We start from the raw sequence: 23,201 nt of genomic DNA, 5'->3' as shown, positions 1-23,201 counted from the left end.
TCTGGTTAAAAAGGCACTAATGATTTATGCTATACAACGTTTGACATGTTTGAACGAACGTAAATATATTTTTTCCCCTCGTTCATGACGAGAAGTCCGGCTGGCTTAGATCATGTGCTAACAACACGGAGCTTTTTGGACATAAATGATGAGCTTTTTTGAACAAAACTACATTCGTTATGGACCTGGGATTCCTGGAAGTGACATCTGATGAAGAGAATCAAAGGTAATGGATTATTTACATAGTATTTTCGATTTTAGATCTCTCCAACATGGCCGTTTGTCTGTATCGCAAAGCGTATTTTTCTGGGCGCAGTGCTCAGATTATTGCAAAGTGTGATTTCCCAGTAAGGTTATTTTTAAATCTGGCAAGTTGATTGCCTTCAAGAGATGTAAATCTATAATTCTTTAAATGACAATATAATATTTTACCAATGTTTTCTAATTTTAATTATTTAATTTGTGGTGCTGACTTGACTGCCGGTTATTGGAGGGAAACGATTTCCTGAACATCAACGCCATAGTAAACCGCTGTTTTTGGATATAAATATGAACTTGATAGAACAAAAAATGCATGTATTGTCTAACATAATGTCCTAGGAGTGTCATCTGATGGAGATTGTCAAAGGTTAGTGCATCATTTTAGCTGGTTTTATGGTTTTGGTGACGCCTGTCTTTGAATTGACAAAACATTACACACAGCTATTGTCAATGTACTCTCCTAACATAATCTAACTTTATGCTTTCGCCGTAAAACCTTTTTGAAATCGGACAACGTGGTTAGATTAAGGAGATGTTTATCTTTCAAAGGGTGTAAGATAGTTGTACGTTTGAAAAATTTGAATTTTGACATTTATTTGGTTTCAAATTTGCCGCTCTTGAAATGCACCTGCTGTTGATAGGGTGCACCACGGGTGGCACGCTAGCGTCCCACATAGCCCCAAGAGGTTAAGTTCTTTGGTGTCCACATCACCAAACTATCATGGTCCAAACATACCAAGAGAGTTGTGAAGAGGGCATGACAAAACCTTTTCCCCCTCAGGTGACTGAAACGATTTGGCATGGTGGTAAGAGTAGGCAACAACACGTCTGCCACGCTGATCCTCAACACTGAGGCCCCTCAGGGGTGCATGATTAGTGGCCAAGCACGACTCCAACACCATCATTAAGTTTGCAGACAACAACAGTGGTAGGCCTGATCACCGACAACGATGAGACAGCCTATAGGGTGTTCGTCAGAGACCTGGCAGTGTGGTGCCAGGACAACAACCTCCATCTCAACGTGACAAGACAAAGGAGCTGATTGTGGACTATAGGAAAAGGAGGGCTGAACAGGCCCCCATTAACATCGACAGGGCTGTAGTGGAGCGGGTCGAGAGTTAAGTTCCTTGGTGTCTACATCAACAAAATCGTGAAGAGGGCACGACAACACATTTTCCCCCTCAGGAAACCGAAAAGATTTGGCATGGGTCCTCAGATCCTCAAAGAGGGTAGTGCGTACGGCCAGTACATCACTGGGGCCAAGCTTCCTGACATCCAGGACCTACAGTGGATTTAAAAAGTCTACACACCCCTGTTAAAATGCCAGGTTTTTGTGATGCAAAATAATGAGACAAAGATAAATCATGTCAGAACTTTTTCCACCTTTAATGTGACCTACAACGTGAACAATTCGATTGGAAAAACAAACTGAAATCTTTGAGGGGGAAAAATGAAAAATAAAAACCTTACAATAACCTGGTTGCATAAGTGTGCACACCCTCTTATAACTGGGGATGTGGCTGTGCTCAGAATTAACCAATCACATTCAAACTCATGTTAAATAGAAGTCATTACACACCTGCCATCATTTAAAGTGACTCTGATTAATCACAAATAAAGTTCAGCTGTTCTAGTAGGATTTTCCTGACATTTTCTTAGTTGCATCTCAGAGCAAAAGCCATGGTCCGCAGAGAGCTTCCAAAGCATCAGAGGGATCTCATTGTTGAAAGATATCAGTCAGGAGAAGGGTACAAAAAAAATTCCAAAGCATTACATATACCATGGAACACAGTCATCATCAAGTGGAGAAAATATGGCACCAGAGACATTACCAAGAACTGGACGTCCCTCCAAAATGTATGAAGAGACAAGAAGAAAACTGGTCAGGGAGGCTTCCAAGAGGCCTACAGCAACATTAAAGGAACTGCAGGAATTTCTGGCAAGTACTGGCTGTGTGCTACATGTGACAACAATCTCCCGTATTCTTCATATGAATAGGCTATGGGGTAGGGTTGCAAGACGGAAGCCTTTTCTTACAATGAAAAACATCCAAGCCCGGCTGAAGTTTGTTTTTGCAAACATCAAGTCCCCCAAAAGCACGTGGGAAAATGTGTTATGGTCTGATGAAACCAAGGTTGAACTTTTTGGCCATAATTCCAAAAGGTATGTTTGGCGCAAAAACACTGCACATCACCCAAAGAACACCATACCCACAGTGAAGCATGGTGGTGGCAGCATCATGCTTTTGGGCTGTTTTTCTTCAGCTGGAACCGGGGCCTTAGTCAGGGTGGAGGGAATTATGAACAGTTCCAAATACCAGGCAATTTTGGCACAAAACCTTCAGGTGTCCATTAGAAAGCTGAAGATGAAGTTCACCTTTCCGCACGACAACGACCCAAAGCACACATCCAAATCCACGAAAGCATGGCTTCACCAGAAGAAGATTAACGTTTTGGAATGGCCCAGCCAGAGCCCAGACCTGAATCCAATTGAACATCTCTGGGGTGATCTGAAGAGGGCTGTGCACAGGAGATGTCCTCGCAATCTGACAGATTTGGAGCGATTTTGCAAAGAAGAGTGGGCAAATATTGCCACATCAAGATGTGCCATGCTAATAGACTCCTACCCAAAAAGACTGAGTGCTGTAATAAAATCAAAAGGTGCTTCAACAAAGTATTAGTTTAAGGGTGTGCACACTTATGCAACCAGATTGTGAGTTTTTTTATTTTTTTATTTTCCCCCCTCAAAGATTTCAGTTTGTTTTTCAATTGTTCACATTATAGGTGGAAAAAGTTCTGACATGATTTATCTTATTATTTTACATCACAAAAACTTGGCATTTTAACAGGGGTGTGTAGACTTTTTATATCCACTGTATATACTAGGTGGTGTCAGAGGAAGGACTCAAAATAATTATCAACGACTCCAGTCACCAAAGTCATAGACTGCACGGCAAGCGGTACCCGAGCACCAAGTCTAGGACCAAAAGGCTCCTTAACAGCTTCTACTCCCAAGCCACAAGACTGCTGAACAACTAATCTAATGGCCACCTGGACTATTTACATTGACTCTCCCCATTTTGTTTTTACAATGCTGCTACTCGCTGTTTATTATCTATGCATAGTCATTTTACAAATGACCTCGATTAACCTGTACCCCCGCACATTGACTAGGCACCGGTACCCCCTGTATATAGCCTGTTATGTACATTTCTTGTGTTACCTTGTGATTGATTAGATTTTTTTACTTTATTTGATACTGTATACTCTGTTAGTTTGGGATTGAAATGGGGTGTGCGGGGGTTCGCGAGTGGCTTTTTACTATTTCTTTGGAATCCTCATGACTTACTAACTTGAATTTTTTTTATTATTGCGGGAATTTATGTGCACTACGTCGTCACACACAGCCTTTAATCCACAACAAGTCAAGTTGATGGAAACATAACTTTCCGATTTTTTTTTAATATTTGCATGAAAATCTGTCAGTAATATATTTTTATCTTTTTTGGGGGGGTCCAAATCAGAGGTTTTGTACTGTATTTATTGAATATTATATGAATCATAAAAATAAATAAAAAATGGCCAATGAGGGCGCAATCAATTAGCTTAATTTCTCAGAGATAAAATTATATTTCAACAAAATAATGCTGCAGGAATACTAATCTTACTTGCTTCTAACTACAGAAAATATTTCAGAACAATCTGAGATGGTGGGTTTCAAAATCCTATTTGTTGTGCTTTTTGAGGTGGAACAACCCTTGGGCCATAGTGGTGTTCTGTTAGGGCTAGGGGGCAGTATTGACACGGCTGGATAAAAAACATACCCGATTTAATCTGGTTACCACTCCTACCCAGTAACTAGAATATGCATATACTTATTACATATGGATAGAAAACACCCTAAAGTTTCTAAAACTGTTTGAATGGTGTCTGTGAGTATAACAGAACTCAAATGGCAGGTCAAAACCTGAGAGATTCCTTTACAGGAAGTGGCCTGTCTGACCATTTCTTGAACTTCTTTTCCATCTCTATCTTTTACTAAGGATCTCTGCTCTAACGTGACACTTCCTACGTCGTCCATAGGCGCTCAGAGCCCGGGAAAAAACAGAATGTCGTCATCCCAGCCCCAGGCTGAAACACATTATCGCCTTTCTCAAGTGGCCGATCAAGGGACACTGGGCTTAGGCGCGTGACCCGACCGCCCCCGCCTTTGTGATTTTTTTCCTCTGTTTGCCGAAAAGGAGATTCCCTGTCGGAATATTATCGCTTTTCTACGAGAAAAATGGCGTAAAAATTGATTTTAAACAGCGGTTGACATGCTTCGAAGTACGGTAATGGAATATTTAGAATTTTTTTGTCACGAATTGCGCCATGCGCTCGACCCTTTACCATTTCGGATAGTGTCTGGAACGCACGAACAAAACGCCGCTATTCGGATATAACGATGGATTATTTTGATCCAAACCAACATTTGTTATTGAAGTAGCAGTCCTGGGAGTGCATTCTGACGAAGACAACAAAAGGTAATCAAACTTTTATAATAGTAAATATGATTATGGTGAGTGCTAAACTTGCCGGGTGTCTAAATAGCGAGCCCGTGATGCCTGGGCTATGTACTTAGAATATTGCAAAATGTGCTTTCACCAAAAAGCTATTTTAAAATCGGACATATCGAGTGCATAGAGGAGGTCTGTATCTATAATTCTTAAAATAATTGTTATGCTTTTTGTGAACGTTTATCGTGAGTAATGTAAAATGTTAGCGAATTCCCCGGAAGTTTGGGGGGATGCTAGTTCTGAACGTCACATGCTAATGTAAAAAGCTGGTTTTTGATATAAATATATACTTGATTGAACAAAACATGCATGTATTGTATAACATAATGTCCTAGGGTTGTCATCTGATGAAGATCAAAGGTGAGTGCTGCATTTAGCTGTCTTCTGGGTTTTGGTGACATTATATGCTGGCTTGAAAAATGGGTGTCTGATTATTTTTGGCTTGGTACTCTGCTGACATAATCTAATGTTTTGCTTTCGTTGTAAAGCCTTTTTGAAATCGGACAGTGTGGTTAGATTAACGAGAGTCTTGTCTTTAAATAGCTGTAAAATAGTCATATGTTTGAGAAATTGAAGTAATAGGATTTTTAAGGTTTTGAAAATCGCGCCACAGGCTTAAAGTGGCTGTTACGTAGGTGGGACGAATTCGTCCAGCCTAGCCCAGAGAGGTTAAAAGCTGGTGTTTGGTGTGTTACTGAAGTCAAACACTGTACAGGTTAGAGGTCGACCGATTATGATTTAACGCCGATACCGATTATTGGAGGACCAAAAAAGCCGATACCGATTAAATCGGCTGATTATTTTATTTATTAATAATGACTATTACAACAATACTGAATGAACACTTATTTTAACTTAATATAATACATAAATACTATCAATTTAGCCTCAAATAAATAATGAAACATGTTCAATTTGGTTTAAATAATGCAAAAACAAAGTGTTGGAGAAGAAAGTAAAAGTGCAATATGTGCCATGTAAAAAAGCTAACGTTTAAGTTCCTTGCTCAGAACATGAGAACATATGAAAGCTGGTGGTTCCTTTTAGCATGAGTCTTCAATATTCCCAGGTAAGAAGTTTAAGGGTTGTAGTGATTATAGGAATTATAGGATTATTTCTCTCTATACGATTTGTACTTCATATACCTTTGACTATTGGATGTTCTTAAAGGCACTTTAGTATTGCCAGTGTAACAGTATAGCTTCCGTCCCTCTCCTCGCTCCTACCTGGGCTCGAACCAGGAACACATCGACAACAGCCACCCTCGAAGCAGCGTTACCCATGTCGAGCAAGGGGAACAACCACTCCCAAGTCTCAGAGCGAGTGACGTTTGAAACGCTATTAGCGCGCACCCGCTAACTAGCTAGCCATTTCACATGGGTTACACCAGCCTAATCTCGGGGGTTGATAGGCTTGAAGTCATAAACAGCGCAATGCTTGAAGAATTGCGAAGAGCTGCTGGCAAAACGCACGAAGGTGCTGTTTGAATGAATGCTTACGAGCGTGCTGCTGCCTACCATCGCTCAGTCAGACTGCTCTATCAAATCATAGACTTAATTATAACATAACACACAGAAATATGAGCCTTGTCATTAATATGGTCGAATCCGGAAACTATCATTTCGAAAACAAAACGTTTATTATTTCAGTGAAATACGGAACCGTTCCGTATTTTATCTAATGGGTGGCATCCCTAAGTCTAAATATTCCTGTTACATTGCTCAACCTTCAATGTTACGTCATAATTATGTACAATTCTGGCAAATTAATTACGGTCATTGTTAGGAATAAATGGACTTCACACAGTCCGCAATGAGTCAGGCGGCCCAAACTGCTGTATATACCCTAACTGCTTGCACGGAATGCAAGAGAAGTGACATAAATTCATGTTAGTAGGCAATATTAACTAAATATGCAGGTTTAAAAATATATACTTGTGTATTGATTTTAAAGGAAGGCATTGATGTTTATGGTTAGGTACATTGGTGCAACGACAGTGCTTTTTTCGCAAATGCGCTTGTTAAATCATCACCCATTTGTCGAAGTAGGCTGTGATTCGATGAGAAGTTAACAGGCACCGCATCGACTATATGCAACGCAGGACACGTTAGATAAACTAGTAATATCATCAACCATGTGTAGTTAACTAGTGATTATGTTAAGATTTATCTTATAAAAAATGATCAGTTTAATGCTAGCTAGCAACTTACCTTGGCTTCTTGCTGCCCTCGCGTAACAGGTAGTCAGCCTGCCATGCAGGCTCCTCGTGGAGTGCAATGTAAGGCAGATGGTCAGAGCGTTGGACTAGTAACCTGAAGGTTGCAAAAACAAATCCCCGAATCCCCCCTGAACAAGGCAGTTAACCCCCATTCCTAGGCCGTCATTGAAAATAAGAATGTGTTCTTAATCTGACTTGCCTAGTTAAAAACATTTTTAAATACAATTATTTTATTTTTTTATACAAAAAAAATTAATAAAAAATAAAATAAAAAAAATAAAAATAGGCAAATCGGTGGCCAAAAAAAATGATTATGAAAACTTGAAAATCGGCCATTCCGATTAATCGGTCGACCTCTAGTACAGGTATTGTTTGGTGACAGGGCTGTGTGAAGGGAGTGGGGGAGGGAGAGGGGGAAAGAGGAAGGGTAGAGAGGAAAAAAAAAAAAAAGGGCAAACTGAACATTGTTTTATACATTGTTATGTGATGTAGCCTAACAGGCACGCTGTGATGTTTATGATGTCACTGGGTTATGATGTTGTGGTATTTCAATTGTCTGTCATAATTAAAACGACCAAATGTAGTGTTGTGCCATTCAGGTCACTTTATGACTCAATATGTCATAATCATGTTAATTACCAGATTCTCATGTCACAGTTATGCATACTATTTATTGTTCAAGTTTTTTCAGTATAATGTCATAATGAGTTAAGTTCAAATTCAACACACACCTTTTTCCTCAGCGCAAATGTTCCTAAACTCAACAGATAGAGGGCGGATGTGGGTACTGCAGACCCTCGAGCAGCTGCGGCCCTTCATGATGAGTTCAGATTTTTTGTGGCCCCCACCCCCTTCAAAGTTGCCTAAAGTCACAAAACTGGAGAACAGCAATCAAATAGGCCTACAGAAACAGGACTTAAAGGTTGAAACAGGCTCAAACTTTCACAATGAGTCAGTTGCAAAGAAAAGCTGTGATTTTTTTATTCAGGCTTTTAACACCCTTCAGTCTGGCAGATTAGATAACAAGCTGGAAAATCACCATTATCCAACTTTTTGGTCTTTTAAAAAAATCTCAAAACATGGATACAACAAAGCCCCCTGCCGTGCCCAGATTACATGTAAAAGGCCTGTATACATGCAATCTGTGTTCAAACTGTTTTGATAAGACAACGCTGAAGACAAGCACCCAACCACAGAAGAGCCAAACCATATCATCCATGTTATTCAAACATGAGTGCACAATTGGGGACTTTATCGGGAGGGACAGACTGTTTATAGACCTTGAAAAGCACTAAAGGCCAGGGAGAGGAGGAACTGAGGCTGAGGGGGTTGTTCTGTTTGCTCATTGTTGAACGGTTGAGTGAGTGAAAAAAGCAGCTTCTTGCTGCATTACAGTTGTATCAGTCCAGTCCTCCATTGATCAGCTCCATCAGATGAGGTTCATGTTCACTGGGGCTGCATTTTCATGCAGAGGGTGGGGGTGTAGCAGCAGTGGACCTGCCCCTGGGTAGCCTATAAGATGGAGGTCACCTCTTTCTGCCTAACTCCATCCCTGCCCTCATTTCTGAAACAAAAGCAACCCAGACTTCAACTGAACGAGGTGCATGAGCCCACTCTCTCACGTTCTGCCACTGGCCCTGACAACCTCTAAGGTTTGACTGTCAGATTCACATATCACTCTCTATCTCTGACACACACACACACACACACACACACACACACACACACACACACACACACACACACACACACACACACACACACACACACACACACACACACACACACACACACACACACACACACACACCTGGCTACTGTAAGGTACGTCCCTCAACATCTGTTTAACATCCAATTTCCTCCTTTATAAATTAAATATTGTATCCAATAATGATAGCTACAGTGTAAGCCTATTCAGGCTGATGGGTAGAACACCACACAATGGCTCATTTTTCAATGTACAGCAGCTCTTGAAAGCTAAATAGGTCAGCCTCAGTCCCTCATTGTGTTGTAGTTTCAGCAAAAGCTTATTGAGAGCTTCACTTTAAAAACCACTCGTTATCGTGTGTGCAGAGCATACAGTTTACACACTAACAGAAACTGTTAAAAAGAAGATAAGCAAATATTTTCTCACTGAAAATTATGACAAAAACAAACTCACATTTAGGAATAAGGATATCATACCTGTATGAATCTGAGCAGGAAGCTGATAATATATGTAATATTATGTGGTCGTTTATTATAAATAAAACAAATATTTCCATATTAGCTTTTGAGAATACAGCAAATGAATTAATTTGACTTTGATCAGATGACTCAAACTGCTGCTATTTGATTATTGTGATGGGTGTCAAGGAATGGTGGAAGATCCTTGGTAGATAGCTAACCTTGACTGTTCTTACCAAATCCTAAAATATGTGCTTTCTGAGATGTTAACTTACTAACGTGATCGTATCAGACAATTAGTTACTAGCTGGCTGTGATATTCTCAAGTAGATAGCTAGTTACGAAGCATCTTGAAACAACGCAGTCAAGAAGGGTAGGTAGCTGCTTCTCTTAATTTATTTCTGCTCTATTCAAACAATTAACTACCAGTAAAAAAATAATAATATATATATATATATATTTTAAAATCAGGTCCAATTTGCTAACTCGGCTTGCTTGATACCAAATAACGTTACGTGCGCCATGTTGTTGTGCCAAGCGATGTCAGCCCCAGTCGCACAAACCAAGTAAATAAATACACACAGGCGGAATAAAACATTATACTCACCATCATAACTTCTGAATAAGCCCAAGACGAGAAGCGTTAACAACATTTGTTTCTTAGCCATGATCGTTATATTCCCATTGCATTGCATTAATATGTTGGGTGGTGTGGTATTGACAGCAGTGCGAGACACAACCAACGATTTAAATATACATCATTGGACACACAGCTCCAGCCAGCCAGCAGACAGACGCCTTAAAGGGGTGTGGAGAATTTAAAGGAGAGGAATGGCTAACTAGCTGTTATTTTGAAGTAGGGCGATAAAATAAACTAGATAAGATTAGAAAGCACAATGTAACGTCTGGTCAAGGCTTAAAATATAAACTTTAAATTCAAAAAATGTAATATGATAATGTGATTTTATACCCAGGTGGTTTAAATATTGAATAGGCCTTTAACATTGTATGTACCACTCACATAGAACATGATCTCTATACTATTTTAAATTTAACTAGACAAGTCAGTTAAGAACAAATTCTTATTTACAAAACTGCCTTGTTCAGGGGTAGAATGACAGATTTTGACCTTGTCAGCTCAGGGATTCAATCCAGCAACCTTTCAGTTACTGGCCCAATGCTCTAACCACTAGGCTACCTGCCACCCCAATAATGCTGCCCCAATAAGAATACCCATACCACCGCCCCACTTTATCAGACAATGCTACTGAACTTCTGAAAAATGAACAATGTGTATGCATTGAAATATACACCATACATCTAAAAAGGAGGACACAGAAATCAACTCCATCTTTTTGAGAGAGCCGTGTCCCTCCCTCCTAGACAGCGAAATGTGCCTTTAGGCTGGACACAGTGCAGTAATCCCTCCATTGTCATTGTGTTGTGTTACATTGTAGAGGCATCAGTTACCTAATAATGTCTTTCCACTCAGCTCCACCTTGGATTGATTTATGTGTTCACAGTAGAAGAGGGTGTGGTCCTGCTCATGTATGTCACCTATGGAGGGAGCTAGTTTGATCCAGTTTATTGTATCTCTCTCTCTCGCACAGACGTCAATTCAACATCTATTCCATGTTGGTTCAACGTAATTTTATTGAAATTACATTAACACAACATTGATTCAACCAGTGTGTACCAGTGGAAGTGTAGTGTTCAAAGAAATGCAACTCTGTCTTGCTACAGTACATGTATACTCCCAACATTCCTCCTGAAACCGATAATACGAGATGTGTGCATACAACACGAGTTGATTTAATTACTCATGATTACCATCTAGATACCGAATCCAGTGAAGCACTCATGATCTCTCTGTTTTGTAAAATAAATAAATAGAAGCTCTCTTTTTCCTCTGTAACTCTCCATTTGTCCAGCATTCAAATAACTAAAAGTGCAGACATTTACCCCAAATAAACTTTGTAATATCTTTAGTTGCATAAATTAAAGTCATGAATATTATATGTACTATAGCCTAATTCTATTTGTAAGTATTTGCATAAAGGTTGAACTCCTTTGAATTAGCTCCAGACCATAATCTATTGTCCTCTACCTTTATAGGGGGATTGGTCTGTACATTATGGCAATGCCTAATCCCCCTAAATCTAAAAAATACTCTGCCCCTGGCCCCCGTCAACCCCCACCACGCCCTAGGTTGCCAGACTGACCAGACAGGCGGAGGCTTTGAAGGGGTATTATCTCTCAGAAGTTCACTGACTCCCACACATACAGATATTTACAACCATACCCCGACAGGCCTACACATATCTTACACAGAGAGAAGTGTAGAGAGGAAACACTGCCTTCAACCATATACTGACAAACTGTAATGGATAGGAGTGTGGGACACAAATGCATTATTTTTGGGGGGTCAAAATGTGGATTAAGGTGAAGTACAATCCAAAGAACCAATGTATTTTTTTTTGGATTAGTATTCTTTTGTTGTATAATTTTTGTAAGTGTGACCAATAAGTCATTTCAAATACATTTCCATTTTGATTAGCTTAGTTAGAGCTCATTCGTTTTGCGTATTACACTCTGATCTTAAAAGTAGAATTTTTAAATCGATGCTGTCTTGTAGTTGCATTCACTTATTGTACTTTGATCATTTTACCTTGATTGGAATATTTCCAGTCAGACTGCGTCGACAGTCTTTAGTAAAGCCGTGAGGAATGTAAAAAGAGAAACAAGGTCGCCATCAGGTGGTAGATTTGAGGTAAAGTGTAGCCCAAGTGAAGTCTGTCAAGTTCTTTTTACTTCTGAAAATAGCAGGTGCCGACTTTGCACTATTGCATGCTTATATCTGGCTCATACATCATTAAAATGTAATATATATATATTTATATATATATATATACCTAATGATGGCATGGCCATAATTAACTTCCCATTATACCTTTGACTTCATGCCAGAGGATTACTATTTTAAAGGTAGACTCAGCAATATGACGTAGATTGAGAAAGTAAACAGCATAGTGGGTCAATTTCCGCATCAACTAAGAGCGTTGACGTGTGAGGCTCAAGTTCTCATCTGTTTTGGTCCCCTGGCTATACTGTATGTGACTGTGTGAGAGCGAAGTCTTGCATCTATCTCATCTCAACGTAATTTCTCTGAGTCCACCTTTAAAATGGTAATCCCTTTGCAGACTTGATTTACACAACTCAGTACTGACTCCTAAATCTTTAAATAGCCTCAGCACCCCATTTTAGGACCACGGTAAACAGCACAGAATCAAATGACATCATAAACAGGCATCTTTCACAATGGTTTATTTACACAATAAAGTCACACACACACATACATACATACATACATACATACATACATACATATATATATTCATACACACACATATACATACATATATATATACTGCTCAAAAAAATAAAGGGAACACTTAAACAACACATCCTAGATCTGAATGAAAGAAATAATCTTATTAAATACTTTTTTCTTTACATAGTTGAATGTGCTGACAACAAAATCACACAAAAATAATCAATGGAAATCCAATTTATCAACCCATGGAGGTCTGGATTTGGAGTCACACTCAAAATTAAAGTGGAAAACCACACTATAGGCTGATCCAACTTTGATGTAATGTCCTTAAAACAAGTCAAAATGAGGCTCAGTAGTGTGTGTGGCCTCCACGTGCCTGTAAGACCTCCCTACAACGCCTGGGCATGCTCCTGATGAGGTGGCGGATTGTCTCCTGAGGGATCTCCTCCCAGACCTGGACTAAAGCATCCGCCAACTCCTGGACAGTCTGTGGTGCAACGTGGCGTTGGTGGATGGAGCGAGACATGATGTCCCAGATGTGCTCAATTGGATTCAGGTCTGGGGAACGGGCGGGCCAGTCCATAGCATCAATGCCTTCCTCTTGCAGGAACTGCTGACACACTCCAGCCACATGAGGTCTAGCATTGTCTTGCATTAGGAGGAACCCAGGGCCAACCGCACCAGCATATGGTCTCACAAGGGGTCTGAGGATCTCATCTCGGTACCTAATGGCAGTCAGACTACCTCTGGCGAGCACATGGAGGGCTGTGCGGCCCCCCAAAGAAATGCCACCCCACACCATGATTGACCCAACGCCAAACCGGTCATGCTGGAGGATGTTGCAGGCAGCAGAACGTTCTCCACGGCGTCTCCAGACTCTGTCACGTCTGTCACGTGCTCAGTGTGAACCTGCTTTCATCTGTGAAGAGCACAGGGCGCCAGTGGCGAATTTGCCAATCTTGATGTTCTCTGGCAAATGCCAAACGTCCTGCGCGGTGTTGGGCTGTAAGCACAACCCCCACCTGTGGACGTCGGGCCCTCATACCACCCTCATGGAGTCTGTTTCTGACCCTTTGAGCAGACACATGCACATTTGTGGCCTGCTGGAGGTCATTTTGCAGGGCTCTGGCAGTGCTTCTCCTGCTCCTCCTTGCACAAAGGCAGAGGTAGCGGTCCTGCTGCTGGGATGTTGCCCTCCTACGGCCTCCTCCACGTCTCCTGATGTACTGGCCTGTCTCCTGGTAGCGCCTCCATGCTCTGGACACTACGCTGACAGACACAGCAAACCTTCTTGCCACAGCTCGCATTGATGTGCCATCCTGGATGAGCTGCACTACCTGAGCCACTTGTGTGGGTTGTAGACTCCGTCTCATGCTACCACTAGAGTGAAAGCACCGCCAGCATTCAAAAGTGACCAAAACATCAGCCAGGAAGCATAGGAACTGAGAAGTGGTCTGTGGTCCCCACCTGCAGAACCACTCCTTTATTGGGGGTGTCTTGCTTACTGCCTATAATTTCCACCTGTTGTCTATTCCATTTGCACAACAGCATGTGAAATTTATTGTCAATCAGTGTTGCTTCCTAAGTGGACAGTTTGATTTCACAGAAGTGTGATTGACTTGGAGTTACATTGTGTTGTTTAAGTGTTCCCTTTATTTTTTTGAGCAGTGTATATACATATACATATACATATATATATATATATATATATATATATATATATATATATATATATATATATATATATATATATATATATACATACACACATATATACAATTGGTGGGACCTTATATAGACAAGGTGTGTGCCTTTCCAATCAATTGAATTTACCACAAGTGGACTCAAATCAAGTTGTAGAAACATCTCAAGGATGATCAATAGAAACAGGATGCACCTGAGCTCAATTTGGATTCTCATAGCAAAGGGTCTGAATACTTATGTAAATAAGGTATTTCAGTAAAAAAAAAAATGGAAACATTTGCAAATGTCATGGGGTATTTTGTGTAGATTGATGACGAAAATGTTTATTTAATCAATTTTACAATAAGGCTTTAACTTAACAAAATGTGGAAAGGGGTGTTAATACTTATGTAAATAAGGTATTTCTGTTTTTTATATTTAATAAATGTGCAAACATTTCTAAAAGCCTGTTTTCGCTTTGTTATTATGGGGTATTGTGTGTAGATGCTGTGGATAAAAATTAAAATATTTTTTTTTAGAATAAGGCTGTAACATAACAAAATGTCAAAAAGTCAAGACGTCTGAATGCTTTCCTGTATATTCCAGAAGTATTATTCTGAATACTTTCCTGTATATTCCAGAAGTATTATCAGATTAACTGTTTTATGCAGATAATTATCAGACTCAAGTTGCAAATGCTGGTAAACACTTGAATACATTTAGTTATAAAAATTTCACAAATGTAGTGCACTAGGCCTTTACTAGTCCTGTAAAATTAAAAAAGAAAAATATTTACAAAGCATTATGAATATGATGACCTTTAAAGAATCCATTTTACTGCATTGGCCGTAAAACCGAGTCCAGACCTTTGAGTAATTTGAGCAGTACTTCATAATTCAGATGTTTGGAGTATAACTCCAGGAAAAATATATTGGAAGTTATTGGAAATGTGTGGCATCGAAATAAATTGGCAGCTTTAGACATCTCACTACTTCTCTTTCTTTTTTTTATTTTCCTTTTCCTTCTTGGCCTTCTCTTTTTCTTTCTCTGCCTTCTTCTTCTCCTTCTTCTTCTCTTGCTTCTCTGCTTTGTACTTCCATATGGGCAGCTCCAGGTGACCCTTGTGCCTCTTCTTCTTTTTTTCCTTCTTAGGCGTGGGCTCTCCAGACTTCACTATCTGGATCTTGGGGATGCAGCCGTAAGGGAACACACTGTTCCTGTGGGCCATGTTCCGGGGCATGAAGGTGCGCACCCCGGTGGAGACTATAAAGATAATACTGCCCCTGCGCTCTGTGTCCACACAGCAGGACGTGGCGATGGTCTCGGCCGAGTGGATGTGTGGAATGATGGAGGAGACGGAGCCGTTGCTGTGGCACACAGACCTCTCCTCCAGCTTCTTCTCTGAGTGCTTCTTCATCAGCTCAGGCACGGCCAAGCGCCTCTTCCCCACCTCAGGGGGGCTGGTGGGGCATAGCGGCCGGCAGGCGGTGGCCACCAAAGGGCTGTGAAGGCTGGTGGTGATACGCACCATATGGTCCAAGACCCCGTTGTCCTGGGGGTCTTGGGGAAAGTTGAAGCTGAAGATGGACTTGATGCGCTGGGTGATCATCTGGCCGGCGCTCTTGTTGGCTGTGGCTTTGGCAACCAGCACTTTCAGTTCTGGCCACTCGGGGACGTAGCTCTCAGTAAACTGCTCGGCTCTAGGCCGCAGGTTGAGGCGGCGGAGGCGGTTCAGCGTCTCGTAGCGGCCCGTCTTTAGGGCCCAGTCCTGCGCACACTTCTGCTTCCTGGTGTCTATTGCATTTAGGTCTGCACCTGAAAGAGAAATATCAGTGAAGGGAAAAAAATAAAATAGCTTTCAGGTCATAATATTTCTCCATTGAAACACTTTCATTCACATTCCATTGCATATAGATCTATATTATAGCACCATAATGATAATCATGTGCTACATGAATAAGAAAACATAGATGCTTCTTGGTTTATGATGGATAGAGGGGAGAATTAATTATCTTTAATGTGATGGGGGAAAAGCTTCAGTTAGCTGAGCATGTTTTCCTCAACTCTTTTAGTATATTGACAAATGAGTGACTGTGACTCCAGTGGATACTACTGATCTTGTGAAAAGAGGACAAAATATCTGGAGTAAATAAACTTGGCTAATCTCCTGGCAGCCAAGACAAAGATTACACCAGTGTGCCCCCAAATTGACCCCTTAAACCTGGCAGCCGTCACTAACACATGCTCTCAACCAGAGAAAGTTGACACCACAGGTACAGCCATCCCAACCACATTACTACACACTTCCTATACCCTTAGCCCTTCAATTTGTGGGTTCATGCTCAACCCCAAATAGAACAGAGATTTTAGAATTGGCAATTCTAAAATTAGCAACATTGCTGCCTGGGAGAAAAGCATAGGCTAATCCCAGAATTCTGTGTGTATAACTATCTATTCCTCCTCTCACCCTCTCTGGGCCTTACTTCTGTTTAGAAGTATACCCTTTGGAATCTCTAAGGTAATTGAAATAATTTAATGTCAGTGGACACACTGTTGTGTGTCTGATAATACATGTGAGCTATGTGCCACTGTGAACTGCACAAACATACCATGAAGGCTTATACTCAGTATACGCAGGTAAATTGGGGTCAGAATTATGTTTTTATACTTGTAACATCAATTTCTCAGGTTATCTAAACATTTATAAGATGGTTTCTCATGACTACAGTATGGTGTGTATAGTAGCATTGAAGTGGAGGAGGCCTCTCACTCACCGGCCATGACGAGGGAAGACACCACATCATCTCGGCCCTGCATGGCAGCTTTGATGAGTGCAGTGAAGCCACGGCAGTCCCGGATCTCTGTGTCTGCCCCGGGGTAGTAGTTGAGGATGTAGGTCACTGTAATGGTGTGACCTGGAGAAGGAAACAGGGTGAGAATGGGTTCAGGGGATCATGAAGTGCCATCGAAAATACTAAAGGCCTGTCACAAATGTCACCATTATTTCCTATATAGTGCACTACTTTTGAAGTAGTAAGTACCACAGATAGAACAATGAGCCAGATATTTCACTGGATGTTTGAATGTGAAAAATCTGGTTGGCGTTTCCACTCACAACCAAATATGGTAAGAAGAGGAAGCCCAGTGGCCAGCAGTGGGAGAAGATGGAGCGATATGGATTTTGGCCAACATTCTGCTCATTTTCTCATCAATTAAACATTTGATCTCTATACAGTTTTCTCCTTCCAAAACTATAATCTGTAACAAACAGAGTGGACTGTGTTTGGTAGACTTTATCCTTTGTCAAAGTAAAAAAAAAATGTAGTTGTTTAAAAGGAGTGTAAGGGCAAAATGAGTTATTGCACACGCACACTTCACAGGGTATACGTTCCCCAACTGAAATATTCAAATAAATACTAGAACGCGCCAATAGGATCTCACTAGCTTGTGCTTGGCTCTGCCCACCACCGTGCTTGTTCTGCCCACTATGATTCATTTTCTCCCACTGGAAAGGACAGGCTCTGGTATATCATGGATTAGTTATAAAAATCTTTGGTTGTACTCTATAAAGGTAATAGGTGCCATTTGGGATGCAACCTAGAGAAGTGCTAATGAGGTTTCACTGTGTAGTATTTAGTAATAGGTCTGGGGAGAGTGGCTCACCTGCTTGTGCAGCGATCATCAGTGCTGTGTTGCCATCGTTGTCCTGGTGATTTATGTCCAAGTAAGGACAGTGGTAAAGAGATTGCACAATGTCCAAAAAACCATTATAGCACGCCACCATCAGTCCAGTCTGTTGGGTAAAAAATGTGGATTAGACTGATGAAGAAAAAATCTGACTGCGTCAGAGTCAAGGCTGCAATTAAGTCCAACAACAATTTTACATGACTTGATTGAAGCATTCTGTCTTCATACAGGGCATGATGTTCCTGGTATTTGAACTAGTAACCCGCAGGACTCGCTGGATCATACACCCCAAAAGCTATCCCAAATGTGAAATAGCAAGAGAGACCCATACCCAGCCGTTGTGGTCTACCGCCATGACCTCCTCTTTTGTAATCCCTCTCTCCAGAACCTTTCGGAGCTCCAGGGGGTCATTCCGAGTGCACGCCTCATACAGCGTGTTGGCAGTACCCTGTGAATCACCTTCCTGCTCATAGTCTGGAAGCACTGAGTCATCTGAGAGTACACTCCCGGAGTCTAACACACTCCCTGACAAAGACACCTCTGAGGCGTCCTTGTCAGGGCCTTTGCCCAGGAGGGGGTCCTCAGACACAGAGTTCTTCACAGTAGCCATCTTGGAAGAGATGGAACTGGACCCTCAGCCTACATCACAACTGGAGCTTTGAGAAACAGAACAAGAGGGGTCAAAGGTCAGAGACTAAAACGCAGTCTGGCATAGGCACACACCTAGAGATCTCTAGGGAAATAAACCAGTAGTCAGACCAGTCTGTTGATTGTGTTGGCATTGAAGTTGAGGCAAAACCACAGAGCCATTCAATGGGCCATTAGAATGATCTATAGATCAACAACACATTTCTCTGATATGGCTGACAGTTTGACTGGAGGTAACGCAACATAATTCTCCATCAGGGATAATGATGGTTTATCTCTTTGAGAGTGGTTACACTTCTCCAGCCCTATCCCTTAGCTGTTTACCAAATAAGTGGGGGGATGACCGGTTTGATGTTGTCCTAGATTGCCCGTTTAATCTCTGTGTATGGCAACAGAATGGTTGTGGCTGAGCAAATTCAACGTGCCTTCAGTGTTGAATAACTGGATTAGCATCTGAAAGCCCTTCTGAACACAACGCTAAATTCACACTAAGAAGAAATAGAGTCACACGTGGGATTTCAGCGGCTCGTGTTTGGGCTTTAAATCCAGCCACACCTGTACAAGGCCATCCTCGCATCTTGGCCATTGAAACGTCTCTTGTTGTTTTTCGCTTATGAGGATAAGCCTCAGAGATGTTGAGTTGTTGGATATACGTATTACTGATGCATAACGCATCACAGATGCATGTATCCTCACACTAATTGTACAGTTGTGCCAATTTCTCACAAGTGTTTCAACAACCCCAGCGACCCCACATCAGGGTGCCACACTGTTAAAGAACAGATGGAGGGTTGAGAAACCAATAGATAGAGAAACAGAGGACCACTGAGGACAGAGTGTCACCCAGGGAGACAGGTGTTTCAGAGTTGCTGATGTAAAACACATCAACAGAGTCCCTGGGGTTACAAAGCCTCTTATACAAGATTAAAGGCACTCTATTTGCAAAACATGGAAACATCTATAATATCAGCTTGAGGATTTGTTCTACATCGTCTTTGATGTCCGGAGCACAGACTGAAATGCAGTTGAGCGTCCTGAACCATTGCCTCTTAACGGCAGCAAACAGTCAACAACTTGTTGTGCTCTGTTCAATTATCGTTCACCTGAGCATGCACATTTCCAGAAGATCATTATAAAGAACACAATCTGTAATTAAAACTTCAAAACTGTCTCTAATAAAAAGTCTCTAGCAGAACATCTTTTAAAACCCATCCCTGAAGAATGCACTTACCTCAAAAATCTAACTGGTTTCTACTCACTCTGCCTCTTGAGAAGATATTGTTCAAACTGCTAAAAAAAAAGTATTCTCTGTAGATATGGTACACCACCAAACAACCGTGTAAAATGACAGAAGTCACTTCCTAACCCACCTCTTCTCCTGTGTCCTTCCAGTGAGTGACAGGTGAATGCAGGTTTCCCACACAGGCCCATCTATGCCGGTGCATTTCCCTCCTCCATCCCACAGTCTGCCAGATGACATGAGGATCAGAGGAGGAGTCTTAACGTAGACACCATGTGTCTCAAGTCAGCCAGCATGCTCCCTCACCTCATCCCAATCACTGAGGATTTCAAGAGGAGATTATTGACTGTGTCCATTTCCATCTCTCTCTACAAACCACAAATTCATTGTGACCTATGCCACCTTAAGTCTGAAATGAACTGCCTATCCCTTTCCCCCTTCTATTGTCCTCTCTGAGCCACTGTAACACAGTGTTAGGAAATTATGTACTGTAATCACGAGCGTCATACAAGGTTTTCCCCCCATTTCATTCAGTTAATCCATTCCCTTATTGGACATCTTTTTGAATCAGTCAGGTATGACTGTTGTGCCAAAGTCCCCCTCAAGCCAACAAACTTCCCATTTGTGTTGTCCTCCTGACCAATGACAGGTATTTCTCTTACAGTCATACTTACCTCACCATATTGTAGCTCCCCAGTTTGAACACTGTTCTAATGTATCATTCATGGTTTATGAAGACCAGTCTCGTATTTTTTTACAAATTATGTGATTTGTGGTTTAAAAATAACACAGATGTGTTTATGACCCATTACAAAGGTCTATGTGAGAGTTGCAGTCAGAACAGAGTAAACAGTCCAGTGGTGTTAAAGACAGAACTGTAGGGGAAACAAGGAAGAAGGAGGCAAAGAGATGACTCAGCAAAGTCTGCCCAACAAACCTTTCCCATGATGCCTCTGTCATAATCTTATTTTGTCTGTTCTTTATTTTCTCTGACGTTCCACCTGTCTGGCAGGGTGACTCCCTCCAGCTTCTCATTCCATCCAAATACACATAGTCCTGCCTGATCAGAGTTTCCTGTGGGACACAGCTTTGTTACCAAACACACTGCTGCTTGTCAAGCCCCACCAATGGGATGGCCTAGACTGGGATAAGGCTTGAATTAAGTAGTATAAGTACTCGTATAACGACACATGACATGGATACAAAACGAGAGGTGACCCTCTTAAAAACAACTTTAAAAAACCTTCCAGTACACTCCCATCACCTCTTTCTCTCGATCTTACTCTTTCTATTTAGATTATGATTAGATAACACACTAAAAACAGCCAACTTCTTCTCATCTTTTAAAGAGTGTTGTTTGTTGTTCAACATACCAGAGCCAGACAGAGAGCAAGAATCTGGTGCTTTATTGAAAGCAGCTTATGCCAGCGGAGTCTAAATGTTTCCTAGGACTTCAAATCTATCAAATCTCATCAAATCTACCTACGGGGGTAGTGTGCATGTTAACGTACAGAGAACCTTCAGAGGATGGTGGCCTTTATAACACACGTGTCAAATATTTACATTTATATAATTCTCATCCACATGCACCTAACACTTTTCTCCTGGTCATTTAATTCCCACCAAGATCTTCAGATCTGTTGGTTTGATTTCGCAGACTAGTGGAACAGCTTAGATATACCACAGAGTGGCGCTACTGCTGAGCTAAAAACAAAACAGCACTCCTGTCCTTTTACAGTAGAGATTTAGCTGCTGTTTCTGATTCAGTACTTGGGTTTGACCTCATACGTTTGTTCATGGACACACTCATTCATCCTATCTCCTGATATCGGACATTGGAAAGAAGCTACAATATCTTTCCTGGAAAGGAACTGGGGCTATGTCTAAAACCAAAACTATGTTTTAACCAAAGTCATGGGTCTGGCTTCTTGGCAGTTGATCAATAATGAATATCCAATGGTTTTGGCTTTGAAACAGGGTTTAAATAGACATATTCCCTGCTGGTTATTCCTAATAATGTTCTATTTTTCATTCACTCAGTGACTCAGTCATAAACACATTTAAAAACATACTGTTGGGGAGAGTAGGGTAAGTTGAGCCAAAGGGGTAAGTTGAGCCACCTTGTTTCTAGGAAACCATACACAAAATGAATAATTTCACCAAATATTTAGGAAGAGGTCATAATTTCATGGAGTCTATGAATGAAGAAACCACATGGAAAAAGTGGTATGCAACTTAGGTCCAATTAGACTTTCACCAAGTCAAATTAATTTATTGTGTTAGAGGTTACATGATGCTTGTATCTAAACCAAAGTAGATCATTTTAAGGTAGTTCTATACATCAGTTGGTGTCTCTATAAGTTTCAATATGAGCTCCTAAACCTAACATGATGAAGGTGCATCCTTGTAGCTGTGTGGGCTAATATAGTAAAAATGTTTGCCTTGGGGTAAGTTGAGCCAATAACCATGGGGTAAGGTGAGCAAATGTTTGAGCCAATGGCAAGTTAAGCAAACTCAAGTGTTTTCTTCCCAGGCCCAATGCAAGGCATTATCATTGGGATATAAGGTAACAATAGGGCCTGGCCTATGTTGTAAGTGTTTAAAAAAGTACAACATCTTTGTTAGGTGTTAAGCCTGTGTTAAAAGATGCTTAAAATTATTCAAATACAAAAATAAATTGTGTGTGTGTTGAATTATCTTTGGGAAAAAAAGATAGACATGGATTTAAAAATGTAGTGGTAATTTCATTCAATACAGAAATGTGTAAACGGCTTAACTTACCCTGTCCCGTTGCTCAACTTACCCCATACCTGGCATAAGTTGTGCCAAGAGACCACTTTTTTGGGGCAAGCTACAGTGTTTTTTCGAAACTGTAAAGTTTACTATATTTCCCTTGACGGAGTGATGCTGAATGTAAAAAATGGCTCAGCTTACCCTGCTCTCCCCTACATACACTCACACATACTGAATCAAATATTCCCTTTCTCACTTACTTTCAGTGTATCAAACACATACACATGTAGCCTACATCACATGTACAAATGGTATGTGGAGGAGGACAACAATGTAATGCTGCAACTGTCTGAAAACTGTTTTTGTGTTGTCTCAGAGATAGAGGCCACTGGGGCAAATGGTGAGTGGGTGTTTTGAGAGTGTTCTAACTTCATGTTTTATACAGAGGAGACAGAGGACAAACAATGCCTCTGTTAGTGATGATACTAGGATTCTTGGAAACATAATGTGTGGCTCTCACAGAAACAAGCATTACAAAGTAAACGCTCACACACACACACACACACACACACACACACACACACACACACACACACACACACACACACACACACACACACACACACACACACAAAAAAAAATAAAGGGAACACTAAAATAACACATCCTAGATCTG

The 23,201-nt window shown here is 41.0% G+C and overlaps 2 protein-coding genes across 2 annotated transcripts in view; both read right to left on the bottom strand.

Moving 5' to 3' along the window:
• Window positions 1-9,991, bottom strand: part of LOC106583225 (activin receptor type-1B) — a 38,509-nt gene extending 28,518 nt beyond the window's left edge. The window contains exon 1 of the mRNA XM_014167149.2: window positions 9,808-9,991. Within this exon, the coding sequence (XP_014022624.1) occupies window positions 9,808-9,895 (88 nt within the window). The 5' untranslated portion in view covers window positions 9,896-9,991. The remainder of the gene's footprint in view (window positions 1-9,807) is intronic.
• A 4,771-nt stretch (window positions 9,992-14,762) lies between these two features.
• Window positions 14,763-18,130, bottom strand: LOC106583147 (ankyrin repeat domain-containing protein 33B-like). The gene is made up of 3 exons (XM_014167003.2): window positions 17,881-18,130; window positions 16,992-17,132; window positions 14,763-16,032 (listed from the first exon to the last, which is right to left on the bottom strand). Exons 1-3 carry the CDS (start codon window positions 17,999-18,001, stop codon window positions 15,206-15,208), a joined length of 1,089 nt encoding a protein of 362 aa, XP_014022478.2. The 5' UTR covers window positions 18,002-18,130; the 3' UTR covers window positions 14,763-15,205.
• Window positions 18,131-23,201: the final 5,071 nt, after the last annotated feature.

Source organism: Salmo salar, chromosome ssa22, assembly GCF_905237065.1.
Source record: "Salmo salar chromosome ssa22, Ssal_v3.1, whole genome shotgun sequence".
In the NCBI taxonomy this organism is placed as follows: Eukaryota; Metazoa; Chordata; class Actinopteri; order Salmoniformes; family Salmonidae; genus Salmo; species Salmo salar.
This window is presented reverse-complemented; position numbering and strand designations above follow the sequence as displayed.

What these genes read in the sequence shown, in the direction of transcription:
- LOC106583147 (XM_014167003.2), bottom strand. Translation starts at nt 18,001, where the DNA reads ATGGTGGCGTGCTATAATGGTTTTTTGGACATTGTGCAATCTCTTTAC. An exon ending in GATGATCGCTGCACAAGCAG is followed by an intron (nt 17,133 to 17,880) that starts GTGAGCCACTCT and finishes TTCCTTCTCCAG; the next exon opens with GTCACACCATTACAGTGACC. An exon ending in GTCTTCCCTCGTCATGGCCG is followed by an intron (nt 16,033 to 16,991) that starts GTGAGTGAGAGG and finishes TTTCTCTTTCAG; the next exon opens with GTGCAGACCTAAATGCAATA.